This window comes from Grampus griseus (assembly GCF_964374135.1).
Source record: "Grampus griseus genome assembly, chromosome: 11".
Lineage (NCBI taxonomy): Eukaryota > Metazoa > Chordata > Mammalia > Artiodactyla > Delphinidae > Grampus > Grampus griseus.
In genome coordinates this window covers 62,515,867-62,542,500 of record NC_139005.1, presented here as the reverse complement: position 1 = coordinate 62,542,500, position 26,634 = coordinate 62,515,867, and the positions used below count along the sequence as shown (strand labels likewise).

Genomic DNA, 26,634 nt, shown 5'->3' with positions numbered 1-26,634 from the left:
AAAGTAACTGAATATAATTTCAATTTACCCCACGTGCATGCAAGAATTGCCCTGTTCACACTGCAGCACTATATTGTCTTTTGTGTATTTGAACCATTATACTATATAATTCATGTGTTTTATACTTATTCCTTTGGTATTAAAATATATATTTGCCTTTGTAGTAGTAATACAAAGAAATCCGTTCTGTTCTTTGGACACCCCATTTCTCATTTGGCTCAGGTAACACTCATATCTGCAGCTCATGGACAACTCCCAGGACTTTTACTTGCCTATTTTATGTCTTGCACTATTTCTTGGGTCCTTCTGTCTGTGGCTTACATTTTACTGGCATGGAACACCTACGTTGCCTCTCTTTTTCCTGCTAAACTTGAGGATGGCTAAATAACTATAAAAATATTGACTGTATACTGAAAATAAAACCAACAGTTTCTAAATTCTAGATACAATCAATACTTTCAGAAGTTTTAAAATGTTTGGGAGTTAAAAAAAAAATGTTTGGGCACACTGAGCCTTCAGGCTTTTGGATTGTATGAAAATAATGTTATCACAATGGCCTAAACCAAAACACAGTTTTTCTAGAGTAAATAAGTAAATTGATCACTGCGTGTTTTTTTTTTATTGAAGATACTAAATAAATTCAACAGAAGTTGATTCATATTTTTAGACATGAATAATTTCTATAACCAATATTAGTATCTTAAGCAATACCATTTAATTTTATGTTCAATAAATCAAACCATTCACTGATTCATCATTTTTTAAATTATTTTTATTTTTTAGTTTTGGTTTTCAAATTTTTTTTACCATCTTTATTGGAGTATAATTACTTTACCATGTTGTGTTAGCTTCTGCTGTATAACAAAGTGAATCAGCTCTATGTACACATATATCCCCATATCCCCTCCCTCTTGCCTCTCCCTCCCACCCTCTCTATCCCACCCCACTAGGTGGTCACGAAGCACTGAGCTGATCTCCCTGTCCTATGCAGCTGCTTCCCACTAGCTTTCTATTTTACATTTGGTAGTGTGTATATGTCAGTGCCACTCTCTCACTTCATCACAGTTTACCCTTTCCCCGCAAACCCAGGGGGGTATTTTTTAGATTCCATATTTATGTGTTGGCACACAGTATTTGTTTTTCTCTTTCTGACTTACTTCACTCTGTATGACAGACTCTAGGTCCATCCACCTCACTACAAATATATCAATTTCATTTCATTTTATGGCTGAGTAATATTCCATTGTATATATATACCATATCTTCTTTATCCATTCATCTGTCGATGGACACGTAGGCTGCTGCCATGTCCTCCTGGCTATTGTAAATAGGGCTTCAATGAACATTTTGGTACATGACTCTTTTTGAATTATGTTTTTCTCACGGTATATGCCCAGTAGTAGGATTGCTGGATCATATGGTAGTTCTGTTTTTAGCTTTTTTTTTTTTTTTTTTTGCGGTACGCGGGCCTCTCACTGCTGTGGTCTCTCCCGTTGCGGAGTACAGGCTCTGGACGCGCAGGCTCAGCGGCCATGGCTCACGGGCCCAGCCGCTCCACGGCATGTGGGATCTTCCTGGACCGGAGCACGAACCCGTTTCCCCTGCATCGGCAGGCGGACTCTCAACCACTGCGCCACCAGGGAAGGCCCTGCTTTTAGCTTTTTAAGGAACGTCCATACTGTTTTCAATAGTGGCGTTATCAATCCACATTCCCACCAACAGTGAAAGAGGGTTCCCTTTTCTCCAAACCCTCTCCAGCATTTATTGTTTGTAGATTTTTTGATGATGGCCGTTCTGACTGGTGTGAGGTGATACCACATTGTAGTTTTGATTTGCATTTCTCTAATGATTAGTGATGTTGAGCACCCTTTCATGTGTTTGCTGGCAATCTGTATATGTTCTTTGGAGAAATGTCTATTTAGATATTCTGCCCATTTTTGGATTGGGTTGTTTTTTTGATATTGAGCTGCATGAGCTGCTTGTATATTTTGGAGATTAATCCTTTGTCAGTTGCTTCGTTTGCAAATACTTTCTCCCATTCTGAGGGCTGTCTTTTTGTCTTGTTTATGGTTACCTTGGCTGTGCAAAAGTTTTTAAATTTCATTAGGTCCCATTTGCTTATTTTTGTTTTTATTTCCATTTCTCTAGGAGATGGGTCAAAAAGGATCTTGCTGTGATTTATGTCAAAGAGTATTCTTGGGCTTCCCTGGTGGCGCAGTGATTGAGAGCCCGCCTGCCGATGCAGGGGACACGGGTTCATGCCTTGGTCTGGGAAGATCCCGCATGCCGTGGAGCGGCTAGGCCCATGAGCCATGGCCGCTGAGCCTGTGTGTCCGGAGCCTGTGCTCCGCAACAGGAGAGGCCACAACAGTGAGAGGCCCATGTACTGCAAAAAAAAAAAAAAAAAAAAAAGTGTTTTTCCTATGTTTTCCTCTAAGAGTTTTATAGTGTCTGGCCTTATATTTAGGTCATTAACCCATTTTGATTTTATTATTGTGGATGGTGCTATGAAGTGCTCTAATTTCATTCTTTTACATGTATCTGTCCAGTTTTCCGAGCACCACTTATTGAAGAGGCTGTTTTTTCTCCATTGTATATTCTTGCCTCCTTTGTCAAAGATAAGATGATCATTTGTGCATGGGTTTATATCTGGGCTTTCTCTCCTGTTCCATTGATCTTTATTTCTGTTTTTCTGCCAGTACCATATTGTCTTGATTACTGTAGTTTTGTAGTATAGTCTGAAGTTAGGGAGGCCGATTCCTCCAGCTCCATTTATCTTTCTCAAGATTGCTTTGGCTGTTCAGGGTCTTTTCTGTTTCCATACAAATTGTGAAATTTTTTTTTTCTAGTTCTGTGAAAAATGCCATTGGTAGTTTGATAGGGATTGCACTGAATATGCAGATTGCTTTGGGTAGTATAGTCATTTTCACAATGTTGATTCTTCCAATCCAAGAACATGGTATATCTCTCCATCTGTCTGTATCGTCTTTAATTTCTTTCATCAGTGTCTTATAGTTTTCTGCATACAGGTCTTTTGTCTCCTTAGGTAGGTTTATTCCTAGGTATTTTATGCTTTTCGTTGCAATGGTAAATGGGAGCGTTTCCTTAATTTCTCTTTCAGATTTTTCATCATTACTGTATAGGAAAGCATGAGATTTCTGTGCATTAATTTTGTATCCTGCTGCTTTACCAAGTTCACTGATTAGCTCTGGTAGTTTTCTGGTAGAGTCTTTAGGATTCTCTATGTATAGTATCATGTCACTTGCAAACAATGACAGCTTTACTTCTTCTTTTCCGATTTGGATTCCTTTTATTACTTTTTCTTCTCTGATTGCTATGGCTAAAATTTCCAAAACTGAGTTGAATAACAGTGGTGAGAGTGGGCATCCTTGTCTTGTTCCTGGTTTTAGAAGAAATGGTTTCAGTTTTTCACCACTGAGAATGATGTTGGCTGTGTGTTTGTTGTATATGGCCTTTATTATGTTGAGGTAAGTTCCCTCTATGCCTACTTTCTGGAAAGTTTTTATCATAAATCGGTGTTGAATTTTGGCAAAAGCTTTCTCTGCATCTACTGAGATTATCATATGGTTTTTATCCATCAGTTTGTTAATATGATGTATCACATTGATTGATTTGTGTATACTGAAGAATCCTTGCCTTCCTGGGATAAACCCCACTTGATCATCGTGTATGATCCTTTTGATGTGCTGTTGAATTCTGTTTGCTAGTATTTTATTGAGAATTTTTGCATCTATGTTCATCAGTGATATTGGCCTGTAGTTTTCCTTTTAGGTGACATCTTTGGTTTTGGCATCAGGGTGATGGTGGCCTCGTACAATGAGTTTGGGAGTGTTCCTCCCTCTGCTATATTTTGGAAGAGTTTGAGAAGGATAGGTGATAGCTCTTCTCTAAAAGTTTGATAGAATTCGCCTGTGAAGCCATGTGGTCCAGGGCTTTTGTTTATTGGAAGATTTTTATTCACAGTTTCAATTTCAGTGCCTGTGACTGGTCTCTTTATATTTTCTATTTCTTCCTGGTTCAGTCTCGGAAGGTTGTGCTTTTCTAAGAATTTGTCCATTTCTTCCAGGTTGTTCATTTTATTGGCATAGAGTTGTTTGTAGTAATCTCTCATGACCCTTTGTATTTCTACAGTGTCAGTTGTTACTTCTCCCTTTTCATTTCTAATTCAATTGATTTGAGTCTTCTCCCTTTCTTTTTTGATGCGTCTGGCTAATGTTTTATCAATGTTGTTTACCTTCTCAAATAACCAGCTTTTAGTTTTATTGATCTTTGCTATTGTTTCCTTCATTTCTTTTTCACTTATTTCTGATCTGATCTTTATGATTTCTTTCCTTCTGCTAACTTTGGATTTTTTTTTGTTCTTCTTTCTCTAATTGCTTTAGGTGTAAGGTTAGGTTATCTGAGATGTTTCGTGTTTCTTGAGCTAGGATTCTACTACTATAAACTTCCCTCTTAGAACTGCTTTTGCTGCATCCCATAGGTTTTGGGTCATCTTCTTTCACTGCCATTTGTTTCTAGGTATTTTTTGATTTCCTCTTTGACTTCTTCAGTGATCTCTTGGTTATTTAGTAGCATATTGTTTAGCCTACATGTTTTTGTATTTTTAGTTTTTTTTTTCCTGGAATTGATATCCAGTCTCATAGCATTGGGGTCAGAAAAAGATACTTGATACGATTTCAATTTTCTTAAATTTAACAAGGCTTCATATGTGACCCAAGTTATGATCTATCCTGGAGAATGTTCCATAAGCACTTGAGAAGAAAGGGTATTCTGTTGTTTTTGGATGGAGTGTCCTGTAAATATCAATTAAATCCGTCTTGTTTAATATGTCATTTAAAGCTGGTGTTTCCTTATTTATTTTCATTTTGGATTATGTGTCCATTGGTGAAAGTGGGGTGTTAAAGTCCCCTACTATGACTGTGTTACTGTCGATTTCCCCTTTTATGGCTATTAGCATTTGCCTTATGTATTGAGGTGCTCCTATGCTGGGTGCATAAATATTTACAATTGTTGTATCTTCTTGGATTGATCCCTTGATCATTATGTAGTGTCCTTCTCTGTCTCTTGAAATAGTTTTTATTTTAAAGTCTATTTTGTCTGATATGAGAATTGCTACTCCAGCTTTCTTCTGATTTCCATTTGCAGGGAATATCTTTTTCCATCCCCTCACTTTCAGTCTGTATGTGTCTCTAGGTCTGAAGTGGGTCTCTTGTAGACAGCATATATACGGGTCTTCTTTTTGTATCCATTCAGCCAGTCTATGTCTTTTGGTTGGAGCATTTAATCCATTTACATTTAAGGTAATTATCAATATGTATGTTCCTATTACCATTTTCTTAATTGTTTTGGGTTTGTTTTTGTAGGTCTTTTCCTTCTCTTGTGTTTCCTGCCTAGAGAAGTTCCTTTAGCACTTTTTGAAAGCTGGGTTTGTGGTGCTGAATTCTCTTAACTTTTGCTTGCCTGTAAAGCTTTTAATTTCTCCATTGAATCTGAATGAGATCCTTGCTGGGTAGAATAATATTGGTTGTAGGTTTTTCCCTTTCATCACTTTAAATATATTCTGCCACTCCCTTCTGGCTTGCAGAGTTTCTGCTGAAAGTTCAGCTGTGAACCTTATGGAGAGTCCCTTGTATGTTATTTGTTGCCTTTCCCTTGCTGCTTTTAACATTTTTTCTTTTTAATTTTTGATAGTTTGATTAATATGTGTCTTGGTGTGTTTCTCCTTGGATTTATCCTGTATGGAACTCTCTGTGCTTCCTGGACTTGACTATTTCCTTTCCCACATTATGGAAGTTTTCAACTATAATCTCTTCAAATATTTTCCAGACCCTTTCTTTTTCTCTTCTTCTTCTGGGATCCCTAAAATTCAAATGTTGGTGTGTTTAATGTTGTCCCAGAGGTCTCTGAGACTGTCCTCAATTCTTTTTCTTCATTCTGCTCTGTGGTAGTTACTTCCAATATTTTATCTTCCAGGTCACTTATCCATTCTCCTGCATCAGTTATCCTGCTATTCATTCCTTCTAGAGAATTTTAAATTTCATTTATTGTGTTGTTCATCATTGTTTGTTTGCTCTTTAGTTCTTCTAGGTCCTTGTTAAACATTTCTTGTATTTTCTCCATTCTATTTCCAAGATTTTGGATCATCTTTACTATCATTACTGCAAATTCTTTTTCAGGTAGACTGCCTATTTCCTCTCATTTGTTTTGTCTGGTGGGTTTTTACCTTGCTCCCCCTCATCTGCTGCATATTTCTCTGTCTTCCCATTTTTCTTAAATTACTGTGTTTGGGGTCTCCTTTTCACAGGCTGAAGGTTCTTAGTTACTGTTTTTTTTGGTGTCTGCCCCCTGTGGGTAAGGTTGGTTCAACGGCTTGTGTAGGCTTCCTGGTGGAGGGGACTGGTGCCCGTGTTGTGGTGGGTGGGGCTGGATCTTGTCTTTCTGGTGGGCAGGGCCACGTCTGGTGGAGTGTTTTGGGGTGTCTGTGAACTTGGTATGATTTTAGGCAGCATCTCTGCTAATGGGTGGAGTTGTGTTCCTGTCTTGCTAGTTGTTAACATGGGGGGGTCCAGCACTGGAGCTTGCTGGCCGTTGGGTGGAGCTGGGTCTTAGCGTTGAGATGGAGATCTTTGGGGGAGCTCTCATCGACTGATATTACGTGGGGCCATGAGGTGTCTGGTGGTCCAGTGTCCTGGACTCGGCTCTCCCACCTCAGAGGCTCAGGCCTGACATCAGGCTGGAGCACCAAAACCCTGTCAGGCACACAGCTCAGAAGAAAAGGGAGGAAGGAAGAAAGAAAAAAAATAAAAAAATAAACAAAATAAGTTAAAATAAAAAATATTTAAATAAATAAATACATTCATAAATAAAATAAGAAGAGAGCAACCAAACCAATAAACAAATCCACCAATGATAACAAGCGCTAAAAACTATACTAAGGTAAACGTAAGAATCAAAAACAAGTCAGTCACAGACAGCAAACCCCAAGTCTACAGTTGCTCCCAAAGTCCACCTCCTCAATTTTGGGATGATTTGTTGTCTATTCAGGTATTCCACAGATGCAGGGTACCTCAAGTTGCTTGTGGAGATTTAATCCGCTGCTCCTGAGGCTGCTGTGAGATTTCCCTTTCTCTTCTTTGTTCACACAGCTCCTGGAGTTCAGCTTTGGTTTTGACCCCACCTCTGCACGTAGTTTGCCCTCAGGCATCTGTTCCCACCCAGATAGAAGGGGGTTAAAGCAGCGGCTGATTAGGGGACTGTGGCTCACTTAGGCCGGGGGGTAGGGAGGGCTACGGAATGCAGGGCAAGCCTGCGGCTGCAGAGGCCAGCATGACGTTGCAATAGCCTGAGGTGCGCTGTGTGTTCTCCCGGGTAAGTTGTCCCTGGATCATGGCACCCTGGCAGTGGTGGGCTGCACAGTGTCTCGGGGGTGTTTGGATAATGACATGTGCTTGCACACAGGCTTCTTGGTGGTGGCAGCAGCAGCCTTATCATCTCATGCCCGTCTCTGGTGTCCACGCTGATAGCCTCGGCTCGCACCAGTCTCTGGAGCGCATTTAGGCGGTGCTCTGCCTTCTGTGGGCAGACAGGGAAGGAATCCCCTCTCCTCGCGCACCCCGAAACAATGGTCTCTTGCTTCTTAGGCAGGTCCAGACTTTTTCCCGGACTCCCTCCCGGGTAGCTGTGGCGCACTAGCCCCCTTCAGGCTGTGTTCATGCAGCTAACCCCAGTCCTCTCCCTGGGGTCTGACCTCCGAAGCCCAAGCCTCAGCTCCCAGCCCCCGCCCGCCCCGGCAGGTGAGCAGACAAGCCTCTCGGGCTGGTGAGTGCTGGTCAGCACCGATCCTCTGTGCAGAAATCTCTCCACTTTGCCCTCTGCACCCCTGTTGCTGCGCTCTCCTCCATGGCTCTGAAGCTTCCCTCCCGCCCACCCCGTCTTCACCAGTGAAGGGGCTTCCTAGTGTGTGGAAACCTTTCCTCCTTCACAGCTCCCTCCCAGAGGTGCAGGTCCTGTCCCTATTTTTTGTCTCTGTTTTTTCTTTTGCCCTACCCAGGTACGTGGGGAGTTTCTTACCTTTTAGGGAGGTCTGAGGTCTTCTTCCAGCGTTCAGTAGGTGTTCTGTAGGAGCTGTTCCACATGTAGATGTATTTTTGATGTATTTGTGGGGAAGAAAGTGATCTCTATGTCTTACTCCTCTGCCATCTTGAAGGTCTCCAATTCATCATTTATTAAACTTACTTTATGCCTGGAATTGTACTTGGTGCTACAGATATAAATTTCAAGATATAGCCACTATTCTCGTATATTCTAAAGAGCATTGATTTCTTTCCAGTATTTTCCACTATTCCCACAAAGAATGGGAGTCATTTTTCAGAGATTTGATTGTCTGACTTCATAATTGTACATTTATCTTGACCCTTATGAACTTGCTCAGTATGAACATGGCTAATTGTTAAATCACAAATTGGATTTCAAATGAGGAAAACAAGAGTTTTCATTATCTTCACTTATGAAAACTCTAAACAGTCATCATTGTATGCATGCTTTCAAATATTTTTTAAACCTGAGGGTCAATATGTGTTCTCAACATATTAAACGCAGACTGTGTATTGCATATATTTGGACTTATTCATTTCAGTGTTGAATGAAGTAGTCCAAAAAAGAGTAGTGTTTTTAATTAGCACAACTCTTTTCTTTTTTCCACTGTCTACAAGAGACTCACTTTATTTATTTATTTTTTATTGGTGTATAGTTGTTTTACAATGTTGCGTTAGTTTCTACTGTACAGTGGAATTCCCTGTGCTATACAGCAGGTTCTCATTAGTTATCTGTTGTATACATATTAGTGTATAGTGTATATATGTCAATCCCAATCTCCCAATTATTGAACTCATGAACTTTAAGTGGCACATTTGATGCCACCCATCCTTTTAGTATTTTTACTACAAAACTAGGATAATCTGTTTTGCAAGATGTAATTGGAGGCATCTTTCACAATATTAACAAAATTATGCCTTGCCTATTCATAGGTTTCTTTCATTTTTACTTACGGATATTTAATGGAAATTACATTCTGAGTGTGATTAGTATCAATTGAGATCAGTTTGTGATTAAATTTTAACCATGGCACCAACACTTAACAACAAGTAATCAATTCATTCAGCCACTATTGACTGTTTATTATGGGCAAACAGCTCTACTAGATGGTTAAAGGATGTAAAAATGACTATAAGGTCTTTGCCTTTATGAGCTTTGTGAGCTGTAAAATAGCTGAAGAGATGAAAAAAGATTCATAAATCACCATTACACAAGGCGTAACAGTCCAAAAAAGAATTATAGAGAACACTATAAGGCAGTGAAGAGAATGGATTTATCAGTTTTCACTATGGATCTGGTGAAAGCTTCAAAGAAGAAGTGTCATTTGGATGGCCAGGAGAAGTCTGATTCTGAGAAGGTTAGACAAGCTTCAGAAGGGGGAGCAGCCATGCCCAGCAGAGCAGCTTAGAGCAACACACAACTGCTCAAGAGGATGCCTGAAAACAGACCATGCCAGCCTTTCCTTTCTGCAATTATGTTTACAGAGCTGAATTCGGCCTGGAACTGAAAAGGCTCTGATGCCCCCTGGGATCCTAAAACCACTCCAATATAAAAAGTTAAATAATTGTAAAACAGGTAGTAGGCATAATGTTTCAAAGACTGAGTTCTCTCTATAGACACAATGCAGCCTGGTTAGGGCATGTTTGAGGTACTGCTGTGTGAATCATACACAGAGAATGTGTAGAAGAATATAAAGCAAACATAACTTTCATTCTCTCCAATGGTAAGTTCTTTCGGGACCTGTGCTATTTTTAATGAACGATTCTTCCTATTTTTCATGATAAACATACACTGCTAGTATCATTATATACATTAATTACATTTGATTTCAACCAAAAATAAATAGATACGATGGCTCAGTTTGAGCAAAACCCCATCCTATCATAAAATTCAAATAATTATATAGATTTTAGCCAAAGATTTTAATATAACTCTTTCAAATATAAATGTTTGAAGAATTAAAGTAAAATGCAACAGTGTTTTTGCATTGGTTAAATATTCTTAAGATGTTTGCTTTCATTCACTCCATAATGATTATTTATTCATTGAGACATGTCCAAGCCCTTAAAAATATATATAGTCTCACAGGAGAGATAATTCCAATGTAATGTGATGAATGTTATAATCAGAGAAACACAGACTCCTAAAGAAGCATGCAGAACAGTCTATTCATGATCAGAGGTAAAGGGACCAGGAAAGGAGAAAGTTATTAGTAACTAAGACTTCTCTATCATGATTACAAAGATACCTTCTTCTGAAGTTGCCATAATTATAGCATTTTTCCAATGATAAAAGTGTTGATCAGAGAATTAAACTGAGATGTTCAAGGATACACAGAGAGAATATGTGAAAAACAGAGCCTGTATCATTAACTCCCAGATTTTTTTTTTTCTGCTTCAAGGGAAGCCTGAGCTAGTCCCTGAAAGGTTAGGAAGGGCTAACCAAATAACAGGATTTGGGGTGAAGTGAACCCAAAGAAGGAGCAATATGTGAACTGCTCAGGGTTGAGAAACACCATTAGTTAAGGGACTGGGGAATTCAGAATAGCCAGGAATATTAAGAGTTGAACCCCACTTAAATCTTTCTCCACAACATCTTTGTTTATCAATGCGAAAACAGGCCCCTCCAAAGGCTGGTGGCCTTCAGTAGGTTTCAAGAAACTATGCTGGAGGAGAGAACAGCCAGAAAGACTCCAGGAAAAAGTATCTTGAGATCTGGAAAATCTAGCAGCAGAAGACAAGGGCATAGAGATAAACAGGGGCTAGATGTGGAACATCTTCCACGTCTTGCTAAGGGCCTGGGCTTGATAGTAGAGCTCAGGGGACTAATGGTGTGTCTGATGCGAAAGAAATGGTCAGCGTTGCACTGAAGATATCTATTTTATATAACCACACAGTATATACATAGGCTTATAGATAGAAATTAATAAAAGTTTCACAAGTCAATTTCTACCCATTCTATCTGCAATGCACTCTGATTTTTAAAAAGTCTATTTTAGTGTATTTAATTTTAATATGTCATTTGTAAAATATTAACTTCATAACACACTAGGTGAACAGGCTTCACTGTGAGGAACTGGACACTACATGTCAAGAAGAGAAGCACGGGAAATGGTTTGAAAGCCACTTTTTCCTTCACCACTTAACCCAGCACAGGAAGGGAGTTCATACACAGTTTTTGTTGTTGTTGTTGTTGTTGTTGTTTTGCGGTACGCGGGCCTCTCACTGTTGTGGCCTCTCCCGTTGCAGAGAACATGCTCCAGATGCGCAGGTTCAGTGGCCACGGCTCACGGGCCCAGCCGCTCTGAGGCACGTGGGATCCTCCCGGATCAGGGCACGAACCCGTGTCCCCTGCATCGGCAGGCGGACTCTCAACCACTGCGCCACCAGGGAAGCCCCATACACAGCTTTAAGCATGGGTGTTATTTACTGCAAATGCAAAACGCTTTTTTCATCTTTACCATAGACTCTGGTAAATTTGATATTATTTTGGCCATTCAGTAGAGGCTTAGAAATGACATACTTTGTACAAGTTTACGCAATTAATAAATAGCAGAGCCAGAATTCAAACTCAACCCTGTCAGTCTCCAATGAAATCACCATTTCTGCTACATTATGCTTTCTACCACTATAATTTAGACATTCTGACTGAGCCATTTCCAGCTTCTGACTCAAGCTCTCTACATGATTGACAGGCAGTTAGGATACAGGCCTGGCACAAGATAGGTGCTCCATAAATATGTGGTTGAATGTAAGGATGAAATTGTGTCATGTGAAAGGAAGGACAGAAAGAGTATGCAAAATCTATTTGTTCCATCCATATTCTAAGTTCATAAGGTTTAAATGATTCCAAATTATTTCACAACTAACCAATGCATTTTTATCTCCCGGTAGATGAACATACAGAATGACTGATGTGGCCACAAGCCAAGGAACGCTGGCAGCCATCAGAAGCTGGAATGGGCAAGGAATGGATTCCCCCTACAGCCTCTGGAGGAAGCACAGGACTGCTGAAGCCTTGATTTTGGCCCTGTGATACTGATTGCAGACTTCTGGCATCCAAACAGTGAGAAATTAAAGTTCTACTGTTTGAAGCCACCACATCTGTGATAATTTGTTATAGCAGTCACAGGAAACTAGTGCAGCAGAGCAGTAGATCCCCAAACTTTAGCAAGCCTAAGGGTCAGCTGGGATCTGTAAGCATGCAGAGCTCTAGGCCTTGCCTTCTGAGGTTTGATTTGTTAAGTCTGTGGGGAGGGGAGGTGAAAGGTACAGTTTAGGTATTTCATGTCATTGAATGCTATGTCCCATGTTTTCCTCTCCTGTCTCGTTAGTTTGTGTTGTGGGATAGGGAGAGGTAGGAGATAGAAATTTTGTTTAGCTCTTCAGTTTGTTTTTGTGTTTAGTTGGTCTGGGGTTAGCTACAAGGAGTCAGTTCATTAATTAAGCACTATAGTATAATAGTTTAAAGTTTTGCAGTCTTATATGAATCATAGTTATGCAATTTACACACTGTTAGAAATAAAGTTTTTACTCTGCTGAAGCCTCAGCTTCCTTATCTGTGAAATGAGAATGAAAGCAGTTTCCACACAATATATTATGTGAGGATTGCAGATGTTTATGAAGAGCTTAGCTCCATACTAGGCATATGTGTATCTATGTCTGTGTGTACATGTGTGTATGTATAAATTTTCATACTAGGAATGCTTTATATAAACACATATATAACAGAAGTGTGTATGTGACTAGATAGATAGACAGATAGATAAGGGTACAGATATGGAAAATTTATTAGAATTTTATCAGATAAAAATTATTTTTTGTTTAAAATTCTATATTCTGCTTTAACTGACTTGGTGATTAGAGAATAATGAACATCATTTAATATTAGTTGCCAATTATAGATGACATTAAATCTTCATTATAGGCTATAATTGCCAATATAAAGTATTATAAATATAAAATTATAAAATACTATGTCAGTACTCATTGACCTGAAAATATACTCTGTAGGTTTTTAATAATTCCTGCTTCTCGGTTTGTTTCAGAAAACAAAACAAAACAAGGAAACTTACTCTTTTATTATGAAATTACAAAACCATTCTAAAATAATATCTGTTTAGATATAGGGCTAAAGTTACATATAACAATTAATTATTTTCCCAATGCATAATTTCACCACAAAATTTATAAATCATTATTTATCTCATATGCCCACACCCTCTCCCAACCTAACCAAAGCTTTTATTCCTGTCATAGATGGAAGAAACAAGCATAATATTAAAGAAAAATCCTCATTTATATTGCAAGTTTGGAGCGGGGGGAGAGGGATCCAAACTTTAAAGAAGAAGGGGAGGCGGGGATGAAAGAGAAGGAGGGGGGAGGGGGAAGAAGAGGAAGAGATCAAAATCTCAAGACTTGAGTCCCAGGCCGTATTTTCTTAAATGCATTTGTTAATAAGTTTTAAAGCAATTTGGCCTAGACTCAAATAGACATGAGACCAAACACTGATTCTTCCACTTACTAAATAGGGACACAGGCAGCCTCAGTGAGACAAGTTCTTTTGTAGGTTTGCTATGATGACTCAATGAAAAATGCAAGCAAAGCATCTAGTACAGCACTGGATAAAGATGGCTGACATTCAACCTGCAGATGAATCAATAAGCGATACTGATACGGCTGAACTCTCAGGTCCATCTCTAAAATTTGATGCTTCTATGATATGATTTCATAATATTTTTTTAATGTTTGAAACATGGCTAATACAAATCAAACGGGCAATAGAATTTTTCAAAGTGTAACCAGACATGTCATGAATTTTGTCTGTGGCTATCCACACAGGTCAGTTTAATTTAATTCATATTAAAATCATTTAAATATAATATCATAAAACAAGTAGATTGGGTACACCTACTGATTTTCAAATAATTTATTTTATCAAAGATATACTTGCCAAATGATTATACTGAGATCAAGTGAATAAGATTCCCCCATTTCATTTCCTTCTTCTGTCCTATGGAAGTATTTTTTAAAAACATTGTTTAATCACCATAGGTTTTTAAGCTAAGAATATCATAGGTCATATTTAAAATGGCTTCATATCTTAGTATATGTTTTTCTGAACTAGGGTTTTAAAAACTGCTCTTATTTCATATTTTTTAGTACTGAGTATTAAATTTCTCAGTTAATTTTCTACTAATTTCAAGTAGGGTTGAAAAAGATGGAGCAGTAAGTTCTTTAAAAAAAAACTAGATTAGTGAGGGTAATAAAACTAAAATTACAAAAGGATTGCTACAAAATATGTTTTCTAATACAAGGTATGATGGTATTTTGTGCTTACTCAGATAGTGGCTTATCAGTGGGAAACAACTTACAGCATTTTAAGTCAAAACTATCAGGATAAAGAACATTCTAAATGTTTAAGAAAGTGGTTGGCATTTAAATATATAGTAGAAATATTAAGTACCTTTGCAATTTTTTATGTACAGAATAAAGCTTAATAACTACCTGCAAAACCAGAAATATTTTATATCTTGTCTCCATAAAGAAGGAAAAAATTTGTATGTGGAATCTGGTGTCCAACCCAAAGGGAGTTACTTAACTTCAATTTCTACTAACGGCACAAACCAATTTAAATATTGATACTCATAAGAAAAACATTTACACTATTTATTCTATAATATAAAATTAATGTAGAAAAGCATTCTTGTATCTTCAGCATTTATTTAATTTCTGAATGGCAGACCAGATAACTTTCATAAAAATATTGTTTTTCGTTGTAAATTAGACGTAATATATTCTAAGAAATGTCTTTCTTACTTTACTATGAATGTGGTTTTAAAAGCTATAAAGATTGAAAACCCAGGTATATCTATAAGATGAAATATTGAACAGAAACCGTGGTCTTTGGTGTTTCATTAAATCAGTCTAGCAAGTCGGAGTTCTAACAGACTTTAATCAGTCTAATTTCCTCATTGCAGAAATGAGTGAAAACTCTGAGCATTTACTGAATTCTTTTTCCTGGATCATCTAATCAGAATTAGAATTCCAGTGACCACTGTCCTTTCAACATGACACACTTACTCTCAGCACCCCCATGTTATTTCAATTACTTCATTCAAACTTTACAAGTACACAGAGCAACTTCTAGAGACAAACTCAGTTTTAAAAATCATCAGGGTGATACTCTAATCATTTAATATAAATTTCCTAATACTTGTAGTTTATGCTTATTCTCCTGAAGTATAAGCCTAAATAAAAATAATGATCATTAAGGAAACTACAAAGTAGAGATTTTCAGTTAGTATTTCTTTAGAGATCAGAGCTCTATTTGTAGGAAAGCATTTGTCTTCATTAAGCTATCTTTTTCTAGACATTCCAGAAGATGAACAGTTTCAAAATGGCAGGGGATCATGTGAATGGACTAACTTAGCAATATTCCACTCCTCTGAGTCATAGTGCTAGAATCCTGCAGCATGCCATTTATAAGATTTTACTAAACCTTTAGAGCATTCCAATATTTTATCTCTTCCCTATTTGGTTAGGAGCCTCATCTTCTTATCTTACCTAAATAGATCCTTTAAAAGGGCAGCAATAACAAGCAGTGGCTGAAAGAATTAAAACTTAAAAGGACAGCATGGTGATAAAAGAACAGGATACTTTTTCTGTCAAGAATAGTTTCACTGTCTGGATTGCTGTAAACTATAGAAATGGAATAAAGATGCCTGTGAAATCCATGATGGTAATTATTGTGGCAGCCATAACCCCGTGGGACATGAAATCAGAGAATTAAGGGAAGACTAAAACCTAATTTTTCATCTCCTAGGAATAGAAAAGGGTAAGAGGCACAAGTTTTCCCAAAATCCGCATCTCACCAAATTTTAAACAATATGATATGATAGAAAAGAAGGGAGAATGTTGTGGCTGAAAAAAACCAGTCGAGCTATTAGAGTGAGGTGAAGGGAGGAAGCAGCGAAGAGGAAGGACAGGCTGGGAACCACACCCTCACCTCTGCCCCACCATCTAATTCTTGGTTTGCAACTATTTCACATGATCAAATTTCCTAACCCCTCCATGCATTTATGAAGATTATTAAATATCATGGCCTAGTTTATTAGCACCCCACTCTAACCAACTGAGCTAACTGGCCAAGTGCTCTAATGGTCTATTTTAAAATAAAGAAAATTTTGTTTTCAAAACAACTTTTCCTCTACGTGTCTTACATTTTTGTCTAAGAACCTTGCACTTGTGCCTCTGCATTTCAAATACATGTTGGGCATTTTTTTTCTGCTATTTTTAATCTGCTGGGCATTCTGGATGTTCCTGGTATTTATAGTTGGCTAACTTATTTCCTCATGTAATCTCACCAGAGTTGTGGCATGCAGCATATATTTTGAATCCTGATACCACCCACCTAGAAATTACTTAACAGGTGTCATCCACATTAGTAACTTCATCTTTGGATGAGGTTAAATATAGTGTTGAATAAGCTCCTACAAACTTAGTTCTGTGTTTTTCAGGATGAGTTTGGTCTCAAACTTATTAAGGAAAGATAGCAATAGATAGCAGTTGAAACTTGGAATAAATATGAATCAACCTCTCAATAATCCTGCTAATAAAGACAAGTTCATATTTTTGTTAAATATGTGCCCTTTAGCCAATGATATTTGAAAGAATTTTTGTTGAATTTTCTTTATCTGCTATAAAATACTATAATCAATGTTTTTTCTTTATATTATAAGGTAACCATTAGAGAATGACATGAAAAAGAGCACAGTAATATTATCTAATAGTCTGAAGTCATTATCATATTTATTTGAATTCCTTCCATTTCTACGTAATCCACTAACAAATACCACCTCTTCAAGCAATCATATCCCCTTATGAAAGGAAAGTGTATCCCCACTGTTTTCCAACATTAAATCTTCCACACAGACTTCAAATTTCCTCCTCTGCCACATCCCTGAGGATTTGGCATGGTCACTTGTCTCCCCATCCCCCTGGATCCTCCCCTTTCCCTATTGCTTCCTCCTTCTCTGCCTACTTCCGCACTTGCAAAAACTCCCCTCACCTTGACTTCCTCTCAAACTATATATTTTTTATTCATCCTTCAACAGGAAAGTCCTGGAAAGATCATTCAAGACTCAGTGGATATCTGCACCTCTCAGCTATTCTTGAACACATGATTACTCTACAGAAGATGTTTACATGAAGGTCATTAACGCCTGTCTAATTACCAAAACTAACTCTCCTGCCTTCTGGTATACCAACCCATTGACTAGGTAGCATTTGACAGCATCTGCCACATTTTCCTCATCTTACATTGCCCTGCCCCACTGGGTTAGTCCGAGTATGTACTACAGCTTAAGCTACCATAGCTATCCTAAGGATTAACAATCCATATCTGTTGATCCACTCTCTCAGTGATGGGCTCACTTTCTCACCATTCTTTTCACCCTTTTCTGACTCCTTCACCTCTGCTTATCACATACATGTTGGTATTCCTCAGTGTGAGAACCTCAGCTTTCTTCCTTTCTGACTTTACACAGACCTCCTAGAGATCTCATCCTTGGCCATGGCTTTAACCGTTATCTACGCAGTACGTATATTCTAACCAATATCTTACTTCTGGCCTTTAGAATCACATGCCTAATTGCCTCCAATAACCTCCTACTTCACGTTCCAATGGGTACATCAAATTCTACTTGTCAAAATCTGAATTTGTCCTCTTCCCTTCTTCATCTTTTAGCCTGTTTTGTCCCTCCATAATAATCATCTGGTTTAATGGTAACTACTTACTCATTCAGGCCAAAAAATCGGGGACCACTGCATAGTCCCTGTATTTTTCATCTCCCATACCCAACTGAAGGCCAACACTTAAGTATTCTACAATGCCCAGAAAGCACCTGGGGTGATCATTTTTAATATTTACATCAAATTACAACACAGCCCAGCTTTAAAAGTCCTCCAAAGGCTCCTCAATCAACTTAGAGTAACATACAAACCCCTTCCTTTGGTCCTACATAATCAGGCTTTCGTCATCCCCTCCAATCACCTCTTACTGTGCTCAAACCACAGTCATCTTCTGCTTCTAGAACACACCAAGCTCACTTCCTTCACATTCCTTTTGTTCTTCCCAATTAACACTGTTGCTATTATTTATTTGAATATTTGCTCCTCTGATCCTCAATTGTCCCTACACCTGGTGCCTTATGTGCTCAGTTAATATTGCCTAAATATGAATAGCTGGCTGTTATTCATCAATATACCATACATTCGTACCATGAGAGAACTTCTATTACTCAAGGCTGAAAATAATCCAATAAAGGTTACCAAGTTTAAAATTTAAAAAAGAAAAAAAGAAAATTTGTAACTAGAAACAGTAGCAGACCTAGTTTTACCTTACCTTTTGTTATTAAACATGAACGCCAACCAAAGGCCATGAAAAATCAGATATATAAAAAGCATTGGACAAGTAGTTCTATAAGTAAGGACAGTGCTCACTGTTACTAACACAGTACTGCTCGGTTGTTACACAATAAAGAAACAGGCAACATCCTGTTTGGAAAAGATGTATGAAATTTATAAGCCTAGTCATGCTATCATAATTCTCTTTCTTCTACTTTCTTGTCTCAGTTAAAATCTGGAACTTTTATTCATTAATAACATAGTACCGATGCCAATTCTTAACAACAGAGGCAAAAATAATTCAGCCAAAAAAGTTACATTTGTGTCATATGTATTCTTCTGAATCACCTTATTGAAGGCATGCCAATTTCAGGTTAGAAATTCAACCACATCAAAAAAAATGAGGTTACAACACATTGTGACTCAAAATTCAGTGTAATTCTGACTAAAACTTTTTGGCTGGAAAAAAAAAATCACCTATTTTATAACATTTGCATTTCTCAGGTTTTGGTTTTTCTGTTTGTTTGTTTGCTTTAAATCAGAAGCAGAAATATGAACATAACATGTATACTAGATGTTGCATGACATTTGGGGGCTAATAAGGAACAGGAAGTAATAAAATTAAGAGAGTCTTATACCCATGAGAATATTTTCAGATTTGTAGAATTTTAGGCACAGATGTTTCAGATAAATATCTAAGGACCGCATCTCTATCTATAGTTATGAGTTTTGAAGCTTTATTTGTTTATTATCTGTCATGAAGTAATAGCTTGGCTATTTATTGAACTGTAATCAGAATCAAATTGGAATGCCAGCAGAGAACATAAGAGTTTTAGTATCCAACATCTCTTTATGGTTGAAATAATGAAAGTAAAACCAACAGTGTTGGGTTTGAGAAATAACACATGATATTCAGGGACTATAGAGCTTTTTAATATAAAGCCTTAAAAATCTTTTAACAGGTATTAATTCATGAATGTGCTCTTTATAAAGTTTGTAGCAATACTATTCTGCATTTCCATATCAGTTTAGGTAGTAAAGAATGTCCATAATTATATGTTATTATCATATCATAATTAGGGTTCATTTTACAGATTCATTTTACAGATGAGAAAGCTGAGGCTCAGAGAAGTTACATGTCTTTCCCATCATCGTGCAGCTTTTATTATAGCAGGGCCTAAAGGTATTATAACTACTTCCAGTAAAACTTCAGGAAATAACTATAATTAATTTTAATAGAGTCGTCTTTGTGCCCAGAGTAATTAGATCAGGAAGTTTCCTTAAAACTGAAATGTTTTACAGAGAATCTTTCTTTATAGTGATTTTTTTCACAAGAGCGACACAGAGTTCATGACATTGTAGTAGGTCCTTAGAGGAGTGCTTAAACACACACACACACACACACACACACACACACACACACACCCAGACATGCTAGTTAATCACTCTTTAAAAATAAATTCTTTTTATTATTTTGGATTTCAGTTTTCTGACATTAAATAAAGCAGGTCAGTAGGTCAAAACAGTTCATCATTTTTTTCATTCTTCCAGTTTCTGTCAATTAAGTACTCATTATTTTTATTTTAAATGCCTATTCTATGCTAAAAAGAGTTTTGGAGGAAACCTCATCTTGTGGATTTTGGCTGTCATTCCTGATTATATCTGCTGACATAACTTCAGTTAAGGCATTTTGGTTTCATATTGTCCTATAAAATAAAGTTGTGGCTATTTAATTAAGAAAGGGGTGGGTTTTTATCTCAGCAGCTTATTAATCTATTATTTTATTATAAAACTCTAGGCTTTACCAAGTGGTAAAAATAAGAGAGGGCTGGGGGACAGACAGACCTCTAGATCGACAACTTTCTGGAAAAGGCTATGAATCATATCTCCTAGTCAGTCCCTGCTCAGCAAAATTCCAGCAGCCTGCCCTTAGAGTTATTTCCAAAAGTGTTGAAGAGTCAATGTGTTTACATTGGACTTTGTTATGAGCGAAGAAAATACTATTCATATATTTTTAAAATGCACATGGCAACTTTGGTTTTCTTTTGGTTTGGTTTTCTTCAAACCAGTTGTTCAGACAAAAAGGCTCCACTTAAAACTGGAAATGGGATTTATTGCCACCAAGACCAGTGTTAAATTATTCAGACATCAGAACAAAAAAAAAAGGTCAAGAATCTGATAAAACACCTGGAGATTGGTTCTTCAGGAGTCATACATATTCAACTGTATTGTTGTTATCACTTCTTCCTAAATTGCACCCAAAGAAATATATATGATAGAATATGATCAAATGGTTTCTTAAACAAGGAGAGAGACATGCAAAAGAAACTTCTAGTCCATTTATAAATGCAGTTAACTCTGGAAGTGAAGACAAGCAATATATTCAGAATAAACATGATTCTTACCATCTGAGATTGACTCCTAGGACATCCATTGATATCTTCAACTTTTTCATTTGCTAAAGCCAAGAAATAAAATAAAAGAGAGAAAAAAAGAACGACATGCTTAAGCCATGAAGTGAAACACAAAAAAAGGAGACTAAGAAAAAAAGAAAAAAAAAAAACACCAAGCAAAATGCTGGTGCTACATTCACTCTGCCTCCTAAGCCGTGTACAAGAAGACACTCTTGTTAGCAGCCGCCAGGTCCATATGCACAAATCAGGCAAATAAAAAAAAAAGTGAGTGAGAAGGAAGTTGCTGCTAATTCCTTAGCCTGTGCCAAATGACTGCTGGCATGAAACCTTTCACAATTGTCCCTGCTGGATCAGGATATAGTTTCAAGGAATCTCAGAGTATATGAGTTGCTCCAGCTAACGAAATGCACACATGGGAGACATATGGTTTAATGAAGCGTTCATTTCTGACAATTCAGTGTATGTAAAGATACAGTTCTAGCCATTTAAAAGTATGGCCAAACTGCCTTTTTCAAACATTCTCACATAAACATTTTAATTAAATCACGGGGAGGGCTGCATTAATCTCAGAGACACATGGACCAAGTTCCTAAGCATCCAAATTAAATTGTATTTTACCAAAGTGCGTGGGCGCAGAAACTTTCATGGCTTTTCTCAGAAGGCAGATCTTACCAATGATCTGGATGATTTCTGCTAGCAGCACTCCATCTGCAATGTCTTGCTGCAAATCCTTGATCAGCCGCTTGTGGCCCGATTTTGCCAGGTAGTGGTTGGCCCAGTCCGTGTAAATCTGTTGAACAGAGGGAGGGAAGAAGTGAGATGGGACGAGGGAAAAGAGAGGCAATAAAAATGCTTAAGACAAATGTTGGATTCAAAGGGAAGTTATTCTGGATCACATTCCAGCTTAAGGAGTCATAGCTCCAAAGGAAATAGTTGTAAAATAATTTTTAAACAGCTCTTTCCCCCACTTATCTCTTGTTTCAAAGGGGGATGACTCACTCTTTTTTCAAAACCCGGGACTAGTCACTTGTGACACAGCAAAACTCCCTTCCTGGATGACTACTGAGGAAGCTCCTGTTTGCAAATCAGTTTGAGTTTTTACTCTCTCGCCCCTGGTTCTATCATATTGAAAATAATCTGCCTGTTCTTGTAAAAGGAAGCCACCTGGATTGATTTATACCAGAATCTTACTATAAAAATGTGTGTTTCTCTGAGAAGACTTTATTAAATTTGTCATGTGAGATACTGTATGTGACAATATTTTGGCATCATTTTATGAAATAATTGCAAATGCCTAAGCTATTTTATTTGAACTGTCATATCCCATTTCAGCCTCTTGAAATGCATTTATATAAGAGAATAGAGGAAGCAAATGCAGTTATTACATAGAAATTATAATACAGAATCGAGGAGCAGATTATGAGCCATAAGGTTGGCAATCTACATAGAGTAGAGGTGTCTCTCCAATAACAGATTATGATAGAAGAAAAAATGAAACTGTTCAAAAACTTCACAAAAATAAAATGTTACTAATTTTTCAAATGTTATAGGCACTTACTGATGTAATGTAATCTAAATGTAAGGAAATAAATAAGTTAAGACTTTAATTTCATGAATGGCTCATATGGACATATTAATACATTTATTACAAGGCAGACTATAATATGTGATATGATAGAAGAATGCAAAATTTGAAATGAGAATAGAGGAGGACAATTAACTGAGAAACATACACATAAAAATGTGTTATAGAAGCACTGGAATTAGAACTGTAAACATAATAGAACATAAAGATAGGAAGTGAAGGAAAGGGCTTTCCCCACAGAGGGGACAAGATACAGAAAGGCAGAGGAAAAAAGGAATCAAGGGCACAGTTGTAAATTATATAATTAAGGCAGGATGCCTGAAATTGTGACAAATTAGATTGGAAAGGTAAATTGAGCCTTGTAGTCATGAGCACTGAGTGCCAAGAAAAATGTAAAAAAATGCTTTTTTTATTTCTAACAAAACTAATACATGTTTTTGTAAAAATAAAATAAAATAAAAGTGTAGAAACTGAGAAATGGAGGTTTCCCCACAACTTGCAACCCCACCCACTTTTGAATAACTTGGTATAAATAGTTCTAGAATTTTTTCTATGCCTACACACTTCACCACATGACACAATATTACACACACATACACATACTCATGATAGAACGTGTAACCAAATCTAGCTCAATTTTACTTATCACTACATTTTTCAGTTTTTTATGTAACAGTATTTTAATAACACTTCTAAAACCATTTTGCATATATTTTCTCATTATTTTTGATGTAATATTATACATAATATCAATCCCCTGTTGAAGGATATTTAATTTTTTAAATAATGTTTCCACTGCATCTAAATTTGTAAGATACATCTTATATATGTATCTTGGCACATTCATATACTAGTATTTTTTACAGGACCAAAACCTAAAAGTGGGACCACTAAGTTTTTTTAATGTATCCTAGGTACAAACATTCCAAAATACAACATAGAAGAAAAAGAGGGTGTTTCTTTATTTTAGAAAATACAAAGTGATATCTTAATGCATATGTAGTGGTATTAAGTGTCCTGAAAGACATAAATAATTTGAAGCATCCTGTTGCATAAGAAAAACATATATGACAGCAACACTACATCTTTCTCCATGTTCATGATCTTCTTTATACTGAAGATATTAAAGTGAGATATTAAGTGATATTAAGTGAGAAAAATCACTTGCACAACTGTCTCCTGAATTAGAAAACAAACACATGATTTCTAGATAGACACTTTTATTTGGTGATCATTTTCCTCAAGATTTTAGTCTGCTTGTGTTATTGTAAAATTTTAATTTTATAAGGATTTATACTGTTTAGAATATAAAAAATTGAGCACTTTCCCTTCATCTACACATCAACCAATGATAGCATTAATTGTTTGGTTTCTAGTAGAAATTTCAGGGCAAGCCAGGCTTGATTTGTGCCTGTCCCCTAGGCAGTGAGTTATAAGCACCAGTTAATTGACTTTAAAGGATCCACAAAGATGAAGAACATGAGTTCTGTAGTCAAGCAGACCTGGCTTTGAGGCCCAGCAGACTGCTTGCCACCCCTGGGACACTGAACAAGTTGCTTATCCTTTCTAAACCTGATTCCACATCTGAAAAATAAGGGTAATAATAATACTTACATTATAAAATTGTGTCAGGAATAAATAAAACAGCACTTGTAAACTGCCTGTCACAGAGTTAGCCCTGAAAAAAGGTCTGCTGTTATTATCATTTTATGGCATCTAAGTGTTATTTGCTATGATGGATTTCCAACAAATATGTGTTGATGTTATCATTTTGCAAAGGTTAAAAAATTTGAAAGTATTGGCAGTTGAAGACTGGAGAAACTGTACTCGTTGCTTTCTTACACTACTCACATCTCTGACTCCTGCTATCTAATTCACTGGGGCCACAGATCTGTCTGCCATCCAAACTCAGAGGAATGCATCCAATTTTAAGGCTGTGATGTTCTCATCCAGGCCTGCAATGCCTCCATCATGACACAGCCTCCAACAAACTCCACGTTGCATGGATTCCTCTTTTTTGATGAAGGCATTAAATTATGGAAAATATATTCATTTAACTTATTTAAATATACACAGAATGGAATGTATTAAAAATAAAAACAATAATACTTTTATTTTCCAAATGCATGTCAACAGTGCCTTAGTCTCTATCCAAACACCTCCTGGGACTCAGGTGGGAAAACAGATGGGAAACCAGCTGGTTGGCTTCAAGACCTTGTTGGGATAGCCTCTGGCTGAGCTCATGAAACACGTTTTCACTTGAACCAGGATTCCTTCTAGAGGAATCCCAAGCCTGAGTGCTTTGACTCGTCCAGCATCTCTAACACATGAAACTTTGCTCAGATAGTAGCTCTGACTTAGCTGCAATCAGAAAAATCTATTCAGACTAAATAAATGAATTTAAAAACTAAGTCCCATGCACTTTATTTACTTACTCTTTCTAACAGACATGTGTAGAAGATACCTGATTCAAGTTAAATCAGTGATTTTCAAAGGATTATAATCTAGATTAGGAAATATAAAACAATTACAAAGCAACTTATACATATATTTAAAATTAAGTATATATAAACTTATATTTTCCTGTCTTTTAAAAAATAAAAAATTAAATTTAAAAAAGTGGACATATGAACTGTGTCTTTAAGGAGACAGTTTTCAAGCAAAGGACACATGGTATATAAATATATATATTTAAAACTCATCGATAAACTTTCTGTAATAACCTGATGAGAGAAGATACAAACAACCTTGTCAATCATCATTAGACTCTGTTGTTCAAATAAACACAACAGAATGGTGAAATCATGTCCGGATTTTGGATCTGAGCTCCAAAGTTGCCCTTGATTCATTCCCATAAAAATAATCACAGCATTTAACCTCTTAGCCTCAGTTGAATGAGTGAAATGTGTGGTACTTATTTTGTAGGATTATGGTATGAATTATAGTTGTTGTTTTTTTTAGTGAAGAAACTGATATAATTGAAAATAATATCATATCAATCGTAAATCAATATTTGGTATTTTCTACAGGGCCATTGAGTGTTTAAGTCATCAAGGTTGTGACCAAAGCTTTAAATATCATTTACCTTAAAACATCTGAGGAAAGCTGGCTTCAGATGTTTAAACTGCAATATTATGAATATAAATGTCATCTCATGTAATAATTATATTTCAGTTAATTCAGAAGAATTAATGAGATTACATTTACCAAAGTGCTACTTAGAAACTCTAGCACAGTTGTATGTTTAATAATGCATTTACAGTAATTTAAAATAATAGAAATTTAAGGCACTATGGCATACTTTATATTTCATATTTATCAGCATGGGTTTTAGGGCCTATTATGCAACAGCAGGTATTCTTTAAGGAACAGTCTATACGGTTGGAATTTCTGCTCTGCCACTCAATATCCATGTGGATACCGACTGAACATTTATTTCCTCTCAGTGTAAGATTTTTCTCATCTGTAAAATGGCAATAATAGTATTACTTATTAATGGGATTATTGTGAGGAGTTAATAAATTTATACTTTTGGAACATGGCCTTTCACTTACTAAATATTTGTTAAATGTCAAATAGTATTATTAGTTCACATTTTCATATTTACATTAATCATAATTGGTTTATTAGCATTATAAAACAGTATCTTTGTCAAATCCTTAAATCTTAGCTGTCCACCCAAAGGTAGTTGACCTAACAAATTAAGGAAAACTGCTGCAAATTGTAATGATCTCTTAATTATTTGATCCTATAATATTTCTTTTACAGTGCTAATTTGTAAATTATAAAATAATAGGGTCAAATAGAAGGCAATATTCCTGATTTCAAGCTATACTATAAAGCTATGGTCATCAAAACAGTATGGTACTAGCATAACAACAGATAAATAGACCAATGGAACAGAATTGAGAGCCTAGAAATAAAACCATGCATATATAATCAACTAATATTTGACAAAAGAGCTAAGAGCACTCAATGGAGAAAAGACAGTCACTTCGATAAATGCTGCTGAGATAATTAAGATAGTCACATGTGAAAGAATGAAACTGGACCCATATCTTATGCCACTTAAAAAAAATTAACTCAAAATGGATTAAGACCTGAAAACATGAAA

The 26,634-nt window shown here is 36.6% G+C and overlaps 1 protein-coding gene across 3 annotated transcripts in view; it reads right to left on the bottom strand.

Annotated features, from left to right (window-relative positions):
* The window catches only part of NAV3 (neuron navigator 3), a gene marked incomplete at both ends in the record, with an annotated part of 362,535 nt that overhangs the window by 229,691 nt on the left and 106,210 nt on the right, over nt 1-26,634 (bottom strand). For all 3 annotated transcript variants that reach the window (XM_082666667.1, XM_082666668.1, XM_082666669.1), the window contains 2 exons: nt 20,927-20,979; nt 21,608-21,725. In XM_082666667.1, the coding sequence (XP_082522793.1) occupies nt 20,927-20,979; nt 21,608-21,725 (171 nt within the window). The remainder of the gene's footprint in view (nt 1-20,926; nt 20,980-21,607; nt 21,726-26,634) is intronic.